The sequence below is a fragment of the Micromys minutus genome (genome assembly GCF_963924665.1).
Source record: "Micromys minutus genome assembly, chromosome: 5".
NCBI lineage: Eukaryota > Metazoa > Chordata > Mammalia > Rodentia > Muridae > Micromys > Micromys minutus.
Genome location: NC_137974.1, coordinates 79962783 through 79978845, shown reverse-complemented (window position 1 = coordinate 79978845; position 16063 = coordinate 79962783). Strand labels below are relative to the sequence as shown.

At 45.1% G+C, this 16063-nt stretch overlaps 1 protein-coding gene across 2 annotated transcripts in view; it reads left to right on the top strand.

The window, feature by feature from the left end:
- Positions 1-15687, top strand: part of AFF3 (ALF transcription elongation factor 3) — a gene marked incomplete at both ends in the record, with an annotated part of 424260 nt that extends 408573 nt beyond the window's left edge. For both annotated transcript variants that reach the window (XM_080916707.1, XM_080916706.1), the window contains 7 exons: positions 4650-4713; positions 7114-7250; positions 8447-8518; positions 10119-10212; positions 13523-13572; positions 13701-13924; positions 15566-15687. In XM_080916707.1, the coding sequence (XP_080772833.1) occupies positions 4650-4713; positions 7114-7250; positions 8447-8518; positions 10119-10212; positions 13523-13572; positions 13701-13924; positions 15566-15687 (763 nt within the window). The remainder of the gene's footprint in view (positions 1-4649; positions 4714-7113; positions 7251-8446; positions 8519-10118; positions 10213-13522; positions 13573-13700; positions 13925-15565) is intronic.
- Between the last annotated feature and the right edge of the window lie 376 nt (positions 15688-16063).

Genomic DNA, 16063 nt, shown 5'->3' with positions numbered 1-16063 from the left:
ATGCAAAGCGGATTCTAAAGAGCGTGTTTGTAAATGGTCCGTAGTCAGCACTGGGCTTTCCTTTTGAGTGGCAGGTTACCATCAGAAAATTAAATGTGTTACTTACCCACAGGCACTGTCGTGTGTCTGTGACTCAGCCTCCACATCGGGCTTGAAAGATGCATTCACATGCTACTAATAAAAACAGCACTGATTAAAGAACACACATTAGGGGCCATCAGCTACTGCCATCTTTAAGGATGACTTAGAAAATCTGTGAAATCTAAGATGCTATAGCTTATGACAGAGATAGTTTTTTATCATGGGAATAAAATGTGTTTAAAATGATGATCTTTTAGTGGTGAGGTCTACAAAACAGGGCACACACACACACACACACACATACACACACACACACACACACACACACACACACACACACACACACAATGACCAAACTTAGATACTGGAGCGTAGAGCAGATAATGATGTGGAGAATTTCAAGTTGCCATGGAGACATTCTCCGGCTCATTGGCTTATGATGCTGCACCCTCTCAGAAGGCAACACTCTTCCATAAGCTCAGAAGAAATTCAGTGCAATTCAAGGATTACTGTAGGCTGGGGAAGACCAAAGAGGTCAGCAGCGTGGTTCCTGCTGGAACGTACTAGTTGCCAAGCTGCACATGTGCAGTAACTGTAGCGCTGTAAACTTGGAAAGTAATGAATTACCCACCGAGGATAAGCAAGGGCAGTGCTAATAGTTCCTGACAGTGGTCAGATGCCTTTGGTTCATGATAGGATTTGGCGAACTCTCGGTGAATGGGCAGAAAGCACAATATTCCCGGCAGGGGAAAGGAAGAACAGAGCTTCAAAACAGGGAGGCAGGTCATCAAAACTGAGGGAAGCTGCCTAGACTTTGCTCAAAGTCCCTTGCAAACTGGAGAGATGGCTCAGAGGTTAAGAGCACTGACCGCTCTTCCAAAGGTCCTGAGTTCAATTCCCAGCAACCACATGCTGGCTCACAACCATTTGCAATGGGATCTAATGCCCTCTTCTGGTGTGTCTGAAGACAGCGATGGTGTACTCACATGTACAAAAATAATTAAGTTTTAAAAAAGAGAGAGAAAAGGAATAGTAAGGGACACACCTAGCAGCCAGAGAGAACAAGTGGAAACTGTAAATTCACCTCACATTGTCATTCCTGGTGTCAGAAGTTTGGGAGTCAGTCTAGGCTCGGCTGCAGGAGAGTTCTAATTGTTTGTGTTGGGATGTGAAGCCAACGACCAATCAGAGCCGCAGCTCTGCCCCTTCTGATGCCTTAACAGCAGATACACGTCATGGCACAATGTTCCAAACCCACAGAGTCTAAACTGCCAGAAAATGATCCCTAGGGGCTGGAGAGATGGCTCAGAGGTTAAGAGCACTGGCTGTTCTTCCAGAAGACCTGGGTTCAATTCCCAGCAGCCACATGGTAGTTTACAACTGTCTGTAACTCAGATCTCAGGGGATCCAACATGCACATGGTATACAGAGACACACATGTACACAGAATACCCATTCATGAGAAATAAAGGTTAAAAACTTTAAAAAAAAGAAAAAGAAAAGAAAAACCTAAAACTTTGACTTTAAAAAAGAAATGAGCCATAGACTTCAGATAGTCACCAGTGAGTGGATTCCTGCTGTAACAGTTGGGCTCACTTACTTCAGGATGCTGCTAACGAAGGAGGTTGTACATGTGTGGGGCAAAGAATACGTGGGAACAACGTAATTTCTGCCCAGTTTCACTGTGGATCTAAAAATGTTCTAAAGACAGTTGGTTTGGAAGCAGAAGCAAACAATTATCAGTGGAAAAAGGCCAAGTTTGAACCAGTCGGTCTGTAGCCAAAGGAGGAGCACTCTGTTAAGGCAGCCGAAGCAGCTTTTAAGTGGAGCTGTGAGACTCTGGGGTGATGAACTAGAAAAGCAGGGGTAACAGAGGCAGGCCCTCTTAACTAAGAAACCTTTGGCCACAGCAGAGGCCCATCAAGAGGAACAGAAGGCTTCAGACCTGGATGGGAGAAAGGATGGTGTCTTAGGGTTTCTATTCCTTCACAAACATCATGACCAGGGAGCAAGTAGGGGAGGAAAGGGTTTATTCAGCTTATACTTCCATATCGCTGTTCATCACCAGGGGAAGTCAGGACTGGAACCCAAGCAGGTCAGGAAGCAGGAGCTGATGCAGAGGCCATGGAGGGATGTTACTGGCTTGGTTCCCCTGGCTTGCTCAGCCTGCTTTCTTATAGAACCCGGATCTACCAGCCCAGGGATGGCACCACCCACAATGGGCTGGGCCAGGGATGGCTCCACCCACAATGGGCTGGGCCTCCCCCCTTGATCACTAGTTAAGAAAATGCTTTACAACTGGATCTCATGGAGGCATTTTCTCAACTGAGGCTCCTTTCTCTGTGATAACTCCAGCTTGTGTCAAGTTGACACAAAACTAGTCAGTACAGATGGTGAAGGAGCCATTGCTGAAAGACAGTTGCATTCAGGAAATTCTGCAGCTGCTTTGCCAACTCTTTATGGTAACAAACCAACATCTCAGCCCCAGGATACTGCCACAACCCTGACAATATCCCTAGAGAAATAAGAAACAGGAAATGTGCATGTGTGCATGTGTGTGATAACTTTTTTATATTACTTTTATGTTTTTTATAGTCCAGGCATTGCCCCCCTTCCTAGTCTGCCCTCCCACAGTTCCTCATCCCACTCCTCCTCCCCCTGTCTCCAAAAGGATGTCCTCTCCTCCAATCTCCTCCCCTGCCGCCAGACCTTCCCACTTCCTGAGGCCTCCAGTCTCTTGAGGGTTGGCATCTTCTCCCACTGAGGCCAGACCAGGCAGTCCTCTGCTATATATGTGTTAGGAGCCTTGCACCAGCTCCTGTATGCTGCCTGGTTGGTGGCTTCGGGTCTGAGAGATCTCTGGGGTCTGGGTTAGTTGAGACTGCTGGTCTTCCTATGGGGTCGCCTTCCTCCTCAGTTTCTTCCAACCTTTCCCTAATTCAACTACAGGGGTCCCCGACTTCAGTCCAATGGTTGGGTGTAAGTATCTGCATCTGTCTCAGTCAGCTGTTTGTTGGGCCTCTCAGAGGGCAGCCATGCTAGGCTCCTGTCTATAAGCACACCATAGCATCAGTAATAGTGCCAGGCCTTGGAACCTCCACTTGAGATGGATCCAAAGTTGGGTTAGTCACTAGACTGCCTTTCCCTCAGTCTCTTCTCCATTTTTGTCCCTACAGTTCTTTTAGTCAGGAACAGTTCTGAGTCAGAGTTTTTGACTGTGGGAAGGCAACCCCATCTCTACACTTGATGTCCCGTCTTCCTACTGGAGGTGGACTCTACCAGTTCCCTCTCCCCACTGTTGGGCATTTCATCTAAGGTCCCTCCCTTTGAGTCCTGATTCAGTCCTTCCTCTCTCTCTCTCTCTCTCTCTCTCTCTCTTCCAGTGTTTGTTGATTTTTTTTTACCCAAAACTAATTATTTGCTTTAATTCTGATTTTGTTTCTTAGTTTGGTTAATTAAATGTAGTATTAACCCACATTCATTATCATAGCAAATACTGTTGTTGTTGTTTTTTTAAGCATTCTGGTCTCTTTGAATAAAGGAATGTTCAGACTACCTGGTATTGCAATGAGGTAAAAGACCCATTAGAATCTAAAACAAGACAGTTTAAAATAAGCCTATCGTAATAGCTTAAACAACCCATGACTAATGTCTCTGCTGACATCATATCCCCTGGCTGGTATTCATAAACAGGTCAAGTTTATTGATCACATAACACACAGAATGCAAAGGAGTCTGTGCCGATGGCATCTAAAGATATAAAGCATTTTTTTTATTAATCTATTAGACTAAGCATTTTTAAAGACCATCCTATGCATCGCTTGGTGTGGCTCAGGGTTGTTTTATACATGCAATTGGTCTCAGGACAAATTACCTTCATCTCCCAGAAGAACTGGCACTGGCCAGGGTTATTGCTTTAATATTACACGTCTGACGCTTCTGTTTACCAGCTAATCAGTGCTCCAGACAATACATGGTGTCTTTGCAATGTTACAAGGTAGACATAATTTTACAATTAACTTTATTGCTAGTGGAACATAATCACACTGCATCACAGTCCTTTGGTTTCACGGTGAGGCTTTAAAATAATTAAATATATGTGCATACAACTCCAGGTGCCGTTTCTGTATATAAATGGCACACTCACAGAAGAAGTAAATATTCACCTGAACATGTCCATGATATTATCATCAGATATATTTGCAGTTTTTAAGTTGGGGGTGGATTTCTGTAGATACTGTGCAAAATAAGATTTTATTTCACTTTTTTCTTATCCATACAATAAAAAAAAAACTTATTCACAAATTAGGCACTGAGCGATCACATTAAAATAACTATAAATATAGGCTATCTTCATGTATTGAGTGGGTTTTGAATTGCTAACTTAGGAGACAATAATATATTTTATGTACAGGCTGTAATTTGAGAGTGCAAAACGCAGCCATGATTCTGTATTAAGCAGAAGTTTTGTTTTTTTATTTATGCTTTATGTTTGAATGGAAGAAAGGCGTCTTTTCCATAGATCTCGCACGTAAGCAGTAATGACATCTGATGTTCTCCTCTTGCAGGCCTCGGAGTGCAGATTACTTTATGCGAGAAGCTAAGCGGATGAAACATAAAGCGGACGCCATGGTGAGGCCTTTCTTTCTAGCTTTGCTCACCCAAATCGTGTTTGGACCACAGTTTCGCCACTGGGGCAATATAGCCAGGGCAATTATAAAATCTATTACAGGGATGGCTGGGCCTGCTAAATGGGAAAATGTTTATATAATCAAAGGCTCATAGCTCAATAAATTATGACTTCACTCAGCAATGTGTAACTGGAAGAAAGCCCTGGATAAATGAATATTGCAATCTAGTCTTAAGGTTTGCGTGGTAGCCAGAGCCAGTGGACTCAGTGGGTGGAGCTATTAGAAGCAAATTAAATTTGCATTTAATTTTACTCTCTGGCTAGTCTGGCTGGCTGTTCCTTGGCTCAGACCCATGATCCAATCTCTTTTCAAGAAAATGTGTTCCTCGTGTGTGGGCCAAAATTGAACACATCCCCTGACGTTTCACAACATAGAAATGGTCACCTGCACTTAAAACCTCAGTTGCCATGATCCAAAGAATAAGTTTTCTGACTTGGGAGATCTCCTGTTTTGGAGACCTTAAAGCTTTCAGGCAAGAAATAGGGAGACTTCTGGTGTGTTTGTCTCTACCTAGAAATTCTAGTTTTCTTCCCCTTCCAGAGTTCATAACAAGATCAGTGAGGGAGCCAAAGATGAAGACAGCATCTCAGGTACTTTTCAGAATATGATTCCAGTGAGGAAGATAGGTAAACCCTAAGAGCTCAGTGTGCCTCACAATGTGCACCACAGCTATTATCTGATGTTACCTGCTGAAGAGCACTGGAGTGACGTCAGGCAGTGACGTCAGGACACTGAGAGATAGCAATAAACAAATGGCTCTTGTCCTCAGAGCCCCACAGTCCTAAGGTGTGGTGGAGATTGTGTAGTACTTAAAAGGAAGAGAGAAGGAAAGGAAGGAAATTAATTAGGGCATGCAGATGCCATAATAATCACACATTTTTGTTGTGGTGGTTTGGTTTGGTGTGGTGTGGTGTGGTCTGCTCTGCTCTGGTCTGGTCTGGTCTGGTCTGGTCTGGTCTGGTCTGGTCTGGTCTGGTCTGGTCTGGTGTGGTATAGTTTGGTTTGGTTGGTTTGAGACAGAGTTGCTCTGTGTAACCCTGGCTGTCCTGGAACTCAGCGATCACATGTCTCTGCCTTCCAAGCTCTGGGATTTTTGGTGTGTGCCACCATACCCAGCTGCCTGTCTGACTTACCATGTATTAAATTATTGATGTGTTAACAAGTATGAGTTCTGCTCTGTGTTCATTTTCAAAGTTATCATTGTTAGTGAAATTTGGGGGGATTTATTTGTTTGTTTATTTTTAGTGGTAGGGCTTGAGAGTAGTTATGAGCATGTACATGAATTTTTCTTTCATTAATAAATCATGGGGAAGACAAAGATGTTTTTGCAAGGCAAGACTATGTAGCATTCAGTGTCTAGAGCTAGAACCTTAACACAGAGAGAGTTCCAGACTTGGGACTCAGGCTGTAAAGCCGCCCGTGGCTGCTGCAGAAGCTGTAGGGATCCCTGTTCTTTCTAGGTATGTTCCCCCAAACTGTAGGTGCTATTGTGTCTGTGCTGACAATGTGGATAACCCCCAGAGTTGTTCTTGTGGTTGATTTTCAGCTCTGGGCCTCGTTTTGTTGAAATGAAGTAGAACCCTGGGTTGATCTCCCCTTTGTCCCCATCCTCAGTCTTCCCTTTAGCAAGGCCCCCTCAGCAATGAAATACATGAGGGTGGACATGCAGGAGGTGGTGATCAAGGCCCTGAACTATCACTGTTGTGGTAGCAAAGACAGCCATGAAGACCTATGTGTGGAGCCAGAACTTCCAACTCTGACACATTGACTCCTTTAGCACTGCGTGGGGATAAATTTGCCAGACATCTGGGGAGAAAGAAACAAATCTGCAACGTTGTAGCCTTGAGCTGCACCTGCAGCTGTCAGTCACGTGACTCCTACTTGAAAGCACTTACTTGCCTCAGTCTGAAAGAGTAACTGGAGAGGCCTTGGGCTGGTCCCTTTTGTCCACGGGATATGGGCTCAGAGCTCCAGGCTCCCACAGAATTCCCTGAAGCTGCAGATTAGCCAAAGCCTTCTATGTACTGTTTTTTATATACATATCTATTTTAATATGCAGCTAAGCACAGCAATTACAATAGCAAGCTATCATAAAAAAGAATAAGCTCAAGAGGTGTATATTTCTGGAATTTTCCTCATAACACTTTCAGGCCATAATAAATGCAGGAACCTGACACTGTGGAAAATGAGCTATGGGTGGCAGAGAGAGCTACCTACCCCGTCCCCCTTTCTGTCTCAGAGCTCCCAAAATCTGGGTTTCTCAAAACATATAAACTCTGCAGCAATTCCCCCCTTTTAAAAACTTCTTATTAAGGAACACGTCACCGATTCTGTTTGTCAGGTGGAGAAGTTTGGAAAGGCCCTGAACTATGCCGAAGCAGCCCTGTCCTTCATCGAGTGTGGAAACGCAATGGAACAAGGGCCGATGGAATCCAAATCTCCATACACCATGTACTCAGAGACGGTGGAGCTCATCAGGTAAGCAAGCCCAGCCTCTAGCAAGGGCGGGGCGGGGCGGGGGAGCGGCCGGGTGGGGCACAGTACAGATATGAAGTGGTAGGGGCCTACAGAGAACTGTGTGACCCACAGTTTGAGGGTATCAACATTTTACCCCGACTGAAGCACAGAAGTCTTTACCTCCCTTCTTTTAAGTAATGGTATCTTGAGTACCAGATGGAGGTATAAATTTTGTTTCAACCATCAAACGATTCACAAAGCTCACTGGAAGGGACAGTTTATTGTGTACACAGCTATACTTCTGTTCTTTCATCCTGGACACGCCAAGATTCCTTCTTCACCACATCCTTTTTATTAAGGAAGTTCCTTCAGTCTTAAAAGATTTTTTAATTTTATATTTTAGTTATTTTTATTAGTTTAAAAATAACTAGGTTGTATTATGGCGTTCTCCAGTTTGTTTTTGTTGTGTCTCCCTCTCAACCTTCCGTCTTGCCCTGAGAACCCGAGAGGGAAAGGAGGAATGCTTTCTCCTTCTTTACTTGTGGGTCAGCTAGAGGCAAATGCTGCTGGTTTTCTTAGCCTGACTCCAGCTATAACACTGGGCGGCTGTTTTTGGACTTGAAAATCAGCACAATCCCTTGGTCCCGGATGAGAGGAATCGGACACTGTCCTTGGAGGTGACTGACAACATGTGTTTGCTTCCTGGTTGCTTTCAGGATTCGGGGCTTTGTAGTCACACATTATACACGTGTGTGTGTGTGTGTGTGTGTGTGTGTGTGTGTGTGTGTGTGTGTGTAATTAAAAGCATGCACTTTTTTCTAAAAAAAAGTTTGTTCTGTGTCATTAAAGTTCAGCGAACTTTTAAGACAGGCTTATCAGTGGTGTGAACACCTACGTACCTGGGCTGGGGAGCTGGTTCAGTGGTTTAGAACCCTCACTGCTTGTCCAGAGGACCCAAATTTGAATCCCAAAACTCACAGCCACTTTTTGACTTGAGCTTCGGGGTATCCAACACCCAATCTGTCCACTGTGGGTATCTTCGACCATACATGACCATATGCACATACATGTACATAACAACAAATGTACATAAGAAGAAAAGAAAGAGAAAAATCCCTAAGGATGGGGCAGAGAACCATAGAAAAGGCTCTGTTGATGCCCAGAAAGCACTTTTTAATACCTTTGCTTCTTTATCTTATCTTTTTTTTTTTTTTAAGGTATGCTATGAGACTAAAAACCCACTCAGGCCCCAATGCCACTCCAGAGGACAAACAATTAGCTGCGCTTTGGTAAGTATAACCCCAGCTCTGCAAATGTGGTGCTGAGCTGCCTTGTGCTTCCTGGAAGCTTCAACCCACCAATGCCAAGCTGCTCCAACAGCCAAGAGATCCAGACCACTTTTCCCTACGATACCGAGTTCACGGTGACCAGATCACAGGGAGAGAAGGGCACCAGTAGCCAGTCAGGGTCACCACAGACAGCAGAATCCCTGTCTGTGGTGACTCAGAGGAATAAAATGGCTCTGGCCTCTATACATGCATGGGCAGGCATGAGCACACACATAGACACATATGTACATACACACACACACACACACACACACACACACATAAAAACAAAGTTCAAAATAACAGGCCCCACCTCAGTCCTTTGAACATGAATGGTGTTAAATGTTTCTTGTTCTTGACATTTCAGAGGCAAAGTAACTTGACAAATCATCAACAAGTTACTTTGCATCCCAAATCAGTATGCATGAATGCCCACAATCCATTAGAGTTATCAATATGCTGAACCTAGGGGATGGTCATTATACTTGGGTGATAAAATAAATTTCTTTCACACTAGTTAATGGGTAATCAATCTCCCTGCACTTAGGGTTACAGTAGTGAGGGCTGCGAGGGATAACTCTCACCACCTCAACCCATTTCCCTAACCCCCACCCCCTCCAATCCCACCCTCCCTACCCGCCCAGCCTCCACCCCTCCACCCCTACCCCCTGCAAGGCTCCTCTCCTAGTCTCTCTTGGCTTGCTATCTGTGAATTCCAAGTGGTGTATTATTGGCAGGTCCCCCAAGCTCTAGTCCTAATCTGAGAGGTGGAAAAATCAAATGGAATCTCAGACAGTATAACTACAACATAGACACAGGATAGTCTTGAGCTGTTCGATGGGATTCCCTCTGGAGTTTGAGCTGCTAGAGAGGTGGATCCGGTTGTACTGGGCACCTTGTGGTTGTAATGGGATAATACCTGAACTGGGGAAGACTCACCAGTGACAAGCACCGGGAAAGAGAGAATGAGACTCAGGAAATGCTAAATATGCCCTTTTCTTTATTGAAGTACCATGACGGGATTAATAAATTGATGGTGATTAATAATTAATGTTGGAATGTACGTAGGATATAAATAATTATACAAAACGTAACTAGCCTCAGATTAGTATTTCTGCTGTGGCTGTAATGCGCTTTATCTGAACTGATTACAATCTAGTAAAGCGTTAACAAGCAGAGGCGATAAAAATCTGAGAAATCCGCCACCCCATCTGCAAAGCCAATAGCTCACCCGCTGCTAGCACTCCCCCGGGCTCTAGTGGAGAGACACTGCCCTCTGGTGGTGTAAGTAGAGAGTGGCCTGACCCTGTTCCCAACAAAGAGATCTTAAAGCTGTTGTTACACATCATCTGGTGGTAAATGCAGATATGGGGTGCCTCCTTGGAATCTTGAATCATGGTATATGAATAAAAGGGATGAACAGAAGGGATGTCAAATACTCATACCTCAGATGGGAACATTTTAGAGGTATAAACTGTGATCAAAATATTGAGTTGGTGATGGCAGGGTTTGTTCCAAAGTTCCACTGTGAAGGACACACATTTCTCTTCTTCCCCTGCAGTTACCGATGCCTGGCCCTCCTATACTGGCGGATGTTCCGGCTCAAAAGGGACCATGCTGTAAAGTACTCAAAAGCACTGATTGACTATTTCAAGGTACTGTCTAGCAAATGAGCACCGTGGCCCCTTGTGCTGGGCTCCATCCCTGGCACAGGCGACTCTGAGAGGCCTCCTGTACCCATTGCCTTGTGGCTGAACCTGGCATCTCTGTAATCCAGAGTCACCCCATTCATGACACACTTGTGACTTGCAGGGCTCCAGGAATGGGCCTTGAGAGCCCAGATAATTTGTCCCCCTGTCTTTGTGTCCTTGTTTTTATGGCCTCTAAACGAGGAATGTCTAGTTTGTCCCCAGTGTCCAGGTGACTGGCCTTTAGAGCAGATATTCCTTATGTCCACATAAAATCCTTAGAAGTAACTACTTAGACCCACTCCCCAGAGTTCATTTAATCTTTGGTTGAAATGCTATTTTTAAGGATAGGAAATGGCTCGTTACAGCTCAGAGACCCTCAATAGCAATGTGTGGTGGTATAGACTGAGTCATAGCCATGGCAACGTTTGTCTCAGAAAATTACATTTTCGTGAGAAGAATAGAAAACTAGCAAAACAAATGAAGATCACCTTTTTGCTGTGCTATTGCAAGTGGACACGAAGTTAATCATTTGTTCAAAATGTCTGTTTGAAATTATACCATTGTTGTCTCCACCCCTCCTTTATCACACACACACACACACACACACAAGCACACAGACATACTCCTACACAGAGACACACACACAGACACACACATATAAACACACAGACACGCACATACATAATAGACACACAGAGACAAATACACAGACACTCACAGAGACACACACAGGCACACATACATAATAGACACACACAGACACACATACATAATAGACACAAACACAGAAACACACGAACACACACAGACACATACAAACACAAAGATACACACAGACACGCACACAAACACACACACATCCTTTTTTGTCCTTTATTGCCAACCTGCAATTCTGAGAGGTCGTCTGGATGACCAGGCTATCCTGGTGATGCTCTGGTCTGTCTAGTGTACTGTTGTCTTCTAGTTCTTCATACAGAATGACCTCTGGGGAGCAATGGGAGAGCCTGGTGTGCTTGCCTGTGATCCCAGCACTCAGGAGGTAGTGAGACAACCTGTTAAAGGATTAAAATCCGTTTTTACTGTTTGTATCTAGTCTAAAAATATGAACAAAAATAGACAAGAGAAGGAGCAGACGGTCAGTTTCTCTCCCAGGAGTTAATGGCATTGCTTTCCATCAGTTCTGTGTTTTTACGAATATTTTAAGTGGTAGGTTGTATTATTCATAGTGTACAGTGTGATTTGTTGTACATTGCACCTGTTAAATGCTGCCACCATCCTTGTGACAGGACATCTCAGATCTGTCCCTTTTGCTAGTTCCGACCACATGCCTTCAGGGGAACTCCAAAACTTGTCCTCCATGTTGAAGTTTTGTCCCTACTGGGTACCCTATGTGCCATACTCTTAAGAATCATTTAAATACAGCTTGGGTCCTGGAGCCTTCAGGCTCCCATGATAATTTTGGCCATGAATTCATGCTTCAGCCGTGAATTCTGTCTCTAAGGAGAGATGGTCTGTATCCATGTTGTGGAGCTTACAGACTCCCATCCCATTCAGAATCCTTCTGAAACTCTTTCTACAACCCCCAGACATCTCTCCCTCCTCCAAGCTGGGCTCTCCTATCCAGAATGTTGGTGTGAAGGAAGCATCTCACATCAGCTAGGCATGTCAGAACTGTTCTGGCAGGAAAAGAGGGGGATCCCCTAAGATGGCATTTTCTTTCTAGCTTTCTCCCTGAGACGGGTGTAAATGGCGGTCTGTAGCTCCGTCCAGTGTCCACACTTGCTGAGAACTCGAAAGGCCAATTCTTACCATAGTGGTAGCTTCTGCACTAAACCTGGGGTGTCCAGTTCCTCACAAAGCTCCTTCTGCTGGAAGTACATTCTTAGGAATCAATGGGCATGGTTTCCTGTCCCTGGAAGGGAGAAATGGTGTGAACCTCATAAAGATTGTCCTACCCTTCCTTGAGCAGACTATCCAAGGAGGCAGATGGGGCTCTCAGACAGGAAGCCTGGATGTGCTTGGCAAGTTCTCTTGGTTAAGAAAACACTCTCCAAGCTTTTTGGTTTAGGCTGGCATGCTGCCTCAGTGGCTTGACACTCGGCATCAAGCTGCCTGATGATTCGAGTTTGATTCCTGGGACCCACGTGGTAAAAAGAAAAAACTGACTCCCACACGTTGACTTCTCCACATACACATGGCATGCTCTCGTACGCACGCACACACACTTCAGACACATACATATGCAAAATGTTAAAAATTACTTTCTTTTGTTTATTTATATGCTTCTGCTTTGTTTGCGGTTCCTGGGATTAAACCCAGGAGCTTCATATACCAGCCAAGCAGTCTGTGACCGAGCCACATCCCAAATCAGACCTTTAAATGCCCCATGCAGATGCCTAGCCCATGATATGTAATATCCTAAACCAGACCACGTTTGTATATCAGGGCTAAAGATAAAGCTGAGAAACAAAGTGCTTTTCTGTAACACCCTGGGCTCAGCGCCCAATACCACCAAAAGAAACAAACAAAAAGATGAAGGAAGGCAGAAAAAACACCTCTCAGTACAATTAATCATGTTAGTAATGAGGCATCAATAAATGTCAGACTTTCTAAATTTTCCATTAAATACATTTGAAGCTATTAGTTTAAGAATATTCTCTTATTCCTTTAAGAGAAATAAGTTGTTGTTGTTGTTGTTGTTGTTGTTGTTTGACACAGGATTTCTCTGTGTAGCCCAGACTGGCCTCAAACTCCGAGAGCTGCCTGCTTCTGTCTTCCGAGTGTTGGAATTAAAGGCATTCACCACCACACCCAGCATTAAGAGAAATAAATGTAAAGTTTATAATTTAAAACAGTAGGATTTGATGACATGCTACCTTCAAAGGCCTCTGTAAATAATCCCTAAGTTTCTATAAAAAGGCATTCTCACTGTGGAGAGGAAAAGAGCTCCTACTCTGTTGTGAAGTATTTAGACTAATTTCTAATGGAAAACTCTGGATTAGCTCAGCATTCACCAAACCTTTGTGATTACGGATAATCCCGTGCCTGAAATGTGTGTGTAAAAGCCTCCACTGGGTAAGGCACACTTGTGCTCACACACATTCATGCACACTAGCTCCCATGGAAGAAGTGATTGTAACTCCCCAGATGTGGTTTCGGTGAGTCTGTGCTGACCTACAGAATCTCAGTGATTATTGCCACAGTCACCTGAAAATATGCTGCTGGTCAGTCTTAGCCAGTGCCTCTCACTGTCCACATCTTTATCTCCCTGCAGAATTCATCAAAAGCTGCCCAAGCTCCATCCCCATGGGGATCCAGTGGCAAGTAAGTTCACTTTTCCCAGAATGCAATTAACCCGCGCATTGCATGACATGATACTCCGAGGGGCTGCCTGCCCCGCCTCGCTTGCTCCCAGCCCCTCCACTCTGGCTTTTCTACCTCTCTTCTTCCAGGAGCACTGGAAGCCCATCCCCCATGTCTCCCAACCCTTCTCCCGCCAGCTCCGTGGGGTCTCAGGGCAGCCTCTCCAGTTCCAGCAGCTTGTCCCCATCGACCATCGTCAGCATCCCCCAGCGCATTCACCAGATGGCAGCCAATCATGTCAGCATCACCAACAGCATCCTCCACAGCTATGACTACTGGGAGATGGCTGATAACCTGGCCAAGGAAAACAGAGGTGTGTGCACAAGCCCTGGAGGACGGGGACCCGCCTAGGCACAGGGAAGTCTGCCCAAGGGCATCAGCGATCAAATTTCATGGTTTATGCCAGGAGAAAGAAAAGGCTGGCACCTGCTGCCTGGGCCTGCTTTTACCCTTGCTGTGAAGGAGCAGGTGGATTCAATTAGATGCAGAGGCACACAGAGGCAGGTGCAAATTCAGACGCAGACGCACATTCGCAATCATGGGATTTCTCAGTGAGCTTCTTGCACATAGACTGTATTTCCTTTTAATATGTGCCTCTCCCCAAGACCTAGCCTAGTTCCTAGAACACAGATGGGGCTCCAAAAATATCAAATATATGGATGAGTGTTACCAACTAAGCTGCTGGCCAGGCTTGGTGGTGCAAGCCTAAAGCCATGGTACTCAAGAAGTTGAAGCAGGAAGATTTCTAAATTCGAGTCTGGCTTGAGCTGCAAAGGGAGTTCCTAGCTAGCCTGGACTACATAAATAGGACCTGTCTCCAAAAAAAAAAAAAAAAAAAAAAATATATATATATATCAAGAGAATGTCTTACACACAGTTGTGAATTACTACCTTTAAGATAGTTTTGCTGGTAGCAGAAGTAATAGAGTCACCAAGAAGGCTCTGTGGGTATGAGCCTGACAGGCCGAGTTTATTCCCAGAGCCTACAGTAGAAGGAGAAAATCAAATCCCAAAAGTTCCCATGACTGCCCTATGCATGCATAAGTACCTATCGCTTCTCCCCCTCCCTCTCACAGACGTTCTCTGTCTCTCAGACAACAATAAGACTAGCTTGGCAGTGGGTGCTTTCTGAGGCTAATGTGTGGAACATAAGAAGGTATAAAGGAAAAGGTTTTTAGGTTGTTAGTAGATGATCAGTCATCTTACCACTGGGAACTAACTACTAGCAACAGTGACCTGCAGGGTACAAACTTGGTTCTTTCTGTTCACCCACGCTCGCTGTTTCTCCTCTGTCCTGCACCTGGATACCTCCCAGATACCGAGAATGTGCAGTCTTCCCTGACCCTCTTTTCCCTTCTTAGAAGGATGCCACTTTGACAACATTGTCTCAGATGCATCCTTCCAAGGAGCATTATTCTGTGACACCTTTAAGGGCAGAGCTGCCCTGAGAATTTGTCTCTGTTCACACACCCATGATTCATCTGGCTTGTCCTCCCTTCCTTCTACACACTGCTTCCGGAATGTCCCTAGGTACAAACTAAAGAGAGAGCAGACACAGAGAACTCCCTGATTGATCCGGGAGGTAACTTCAGCAGAGGTGGCCACTCAGTACACAGACCACTGACGGGCCCAGCGTCCTGGAACCCCACTCCTTAGACCTCCTTCGGAGGCTCAGCCCATGACAGTTGACAGGGAAATAACAAAGAGACCGTCATACTGACTTTTTTTTCCTACCTGGAGAATGTAACTGGAGCATACAGAACCTTTGTTATTTGGGAACATAATTGTGGCAAATAACAGTCACTTATTAGGGTGCAGGGTCTTATTTTGTCCTAGGGAAATGCCAAGCCACATACACAATGGAGAATGCTTAAATCTGTGAATAGATTGACTCTGAAGTCATGCAGGCCCTGTCTTCCAGGTAGCACCCCTCACACATCTCTCTGTCTCCTAGAGTTCTTCAATGACCTGGATTTGCTCATGGGACCTGTCACCCTGCACAGCAGCATGGAACACCTGGTCCAGTACTCCCAGCAAGGCCTGCACTGGCTTCGGAGCAGTGCACACCTGTCCTAGGGACCACACCTTTGAGCCAGACTGTGTTTTCTTCTCAGTGGCTCATGTTTCCGGACACTGTGCTACTGGCATTCCCAGCCCACGGCATTCCCCAGACCACAGTGAACAACATCTCCTCAGAGTCTAACAGCGCTGTTTCTCTGGGGCCGGGGTGTGTTTAGATGTGGGTTCGTACAAAGCTGCCTGTGTATGTGTGTAAGATCAACAGCTCCTTGAAACATGTTCTTTGTCTAGTTTCTATAATCCCAGGCTAGACAGGGATTAGAGGTTCCTCATTAGAGGAGATCCATGTAGTACATATATGCTCACACGCTCAGACACATCCTACCCCCCCCTTTCTCCCCCCCCCCCCCAGTGCTAAGCCATTGCCTTCTTA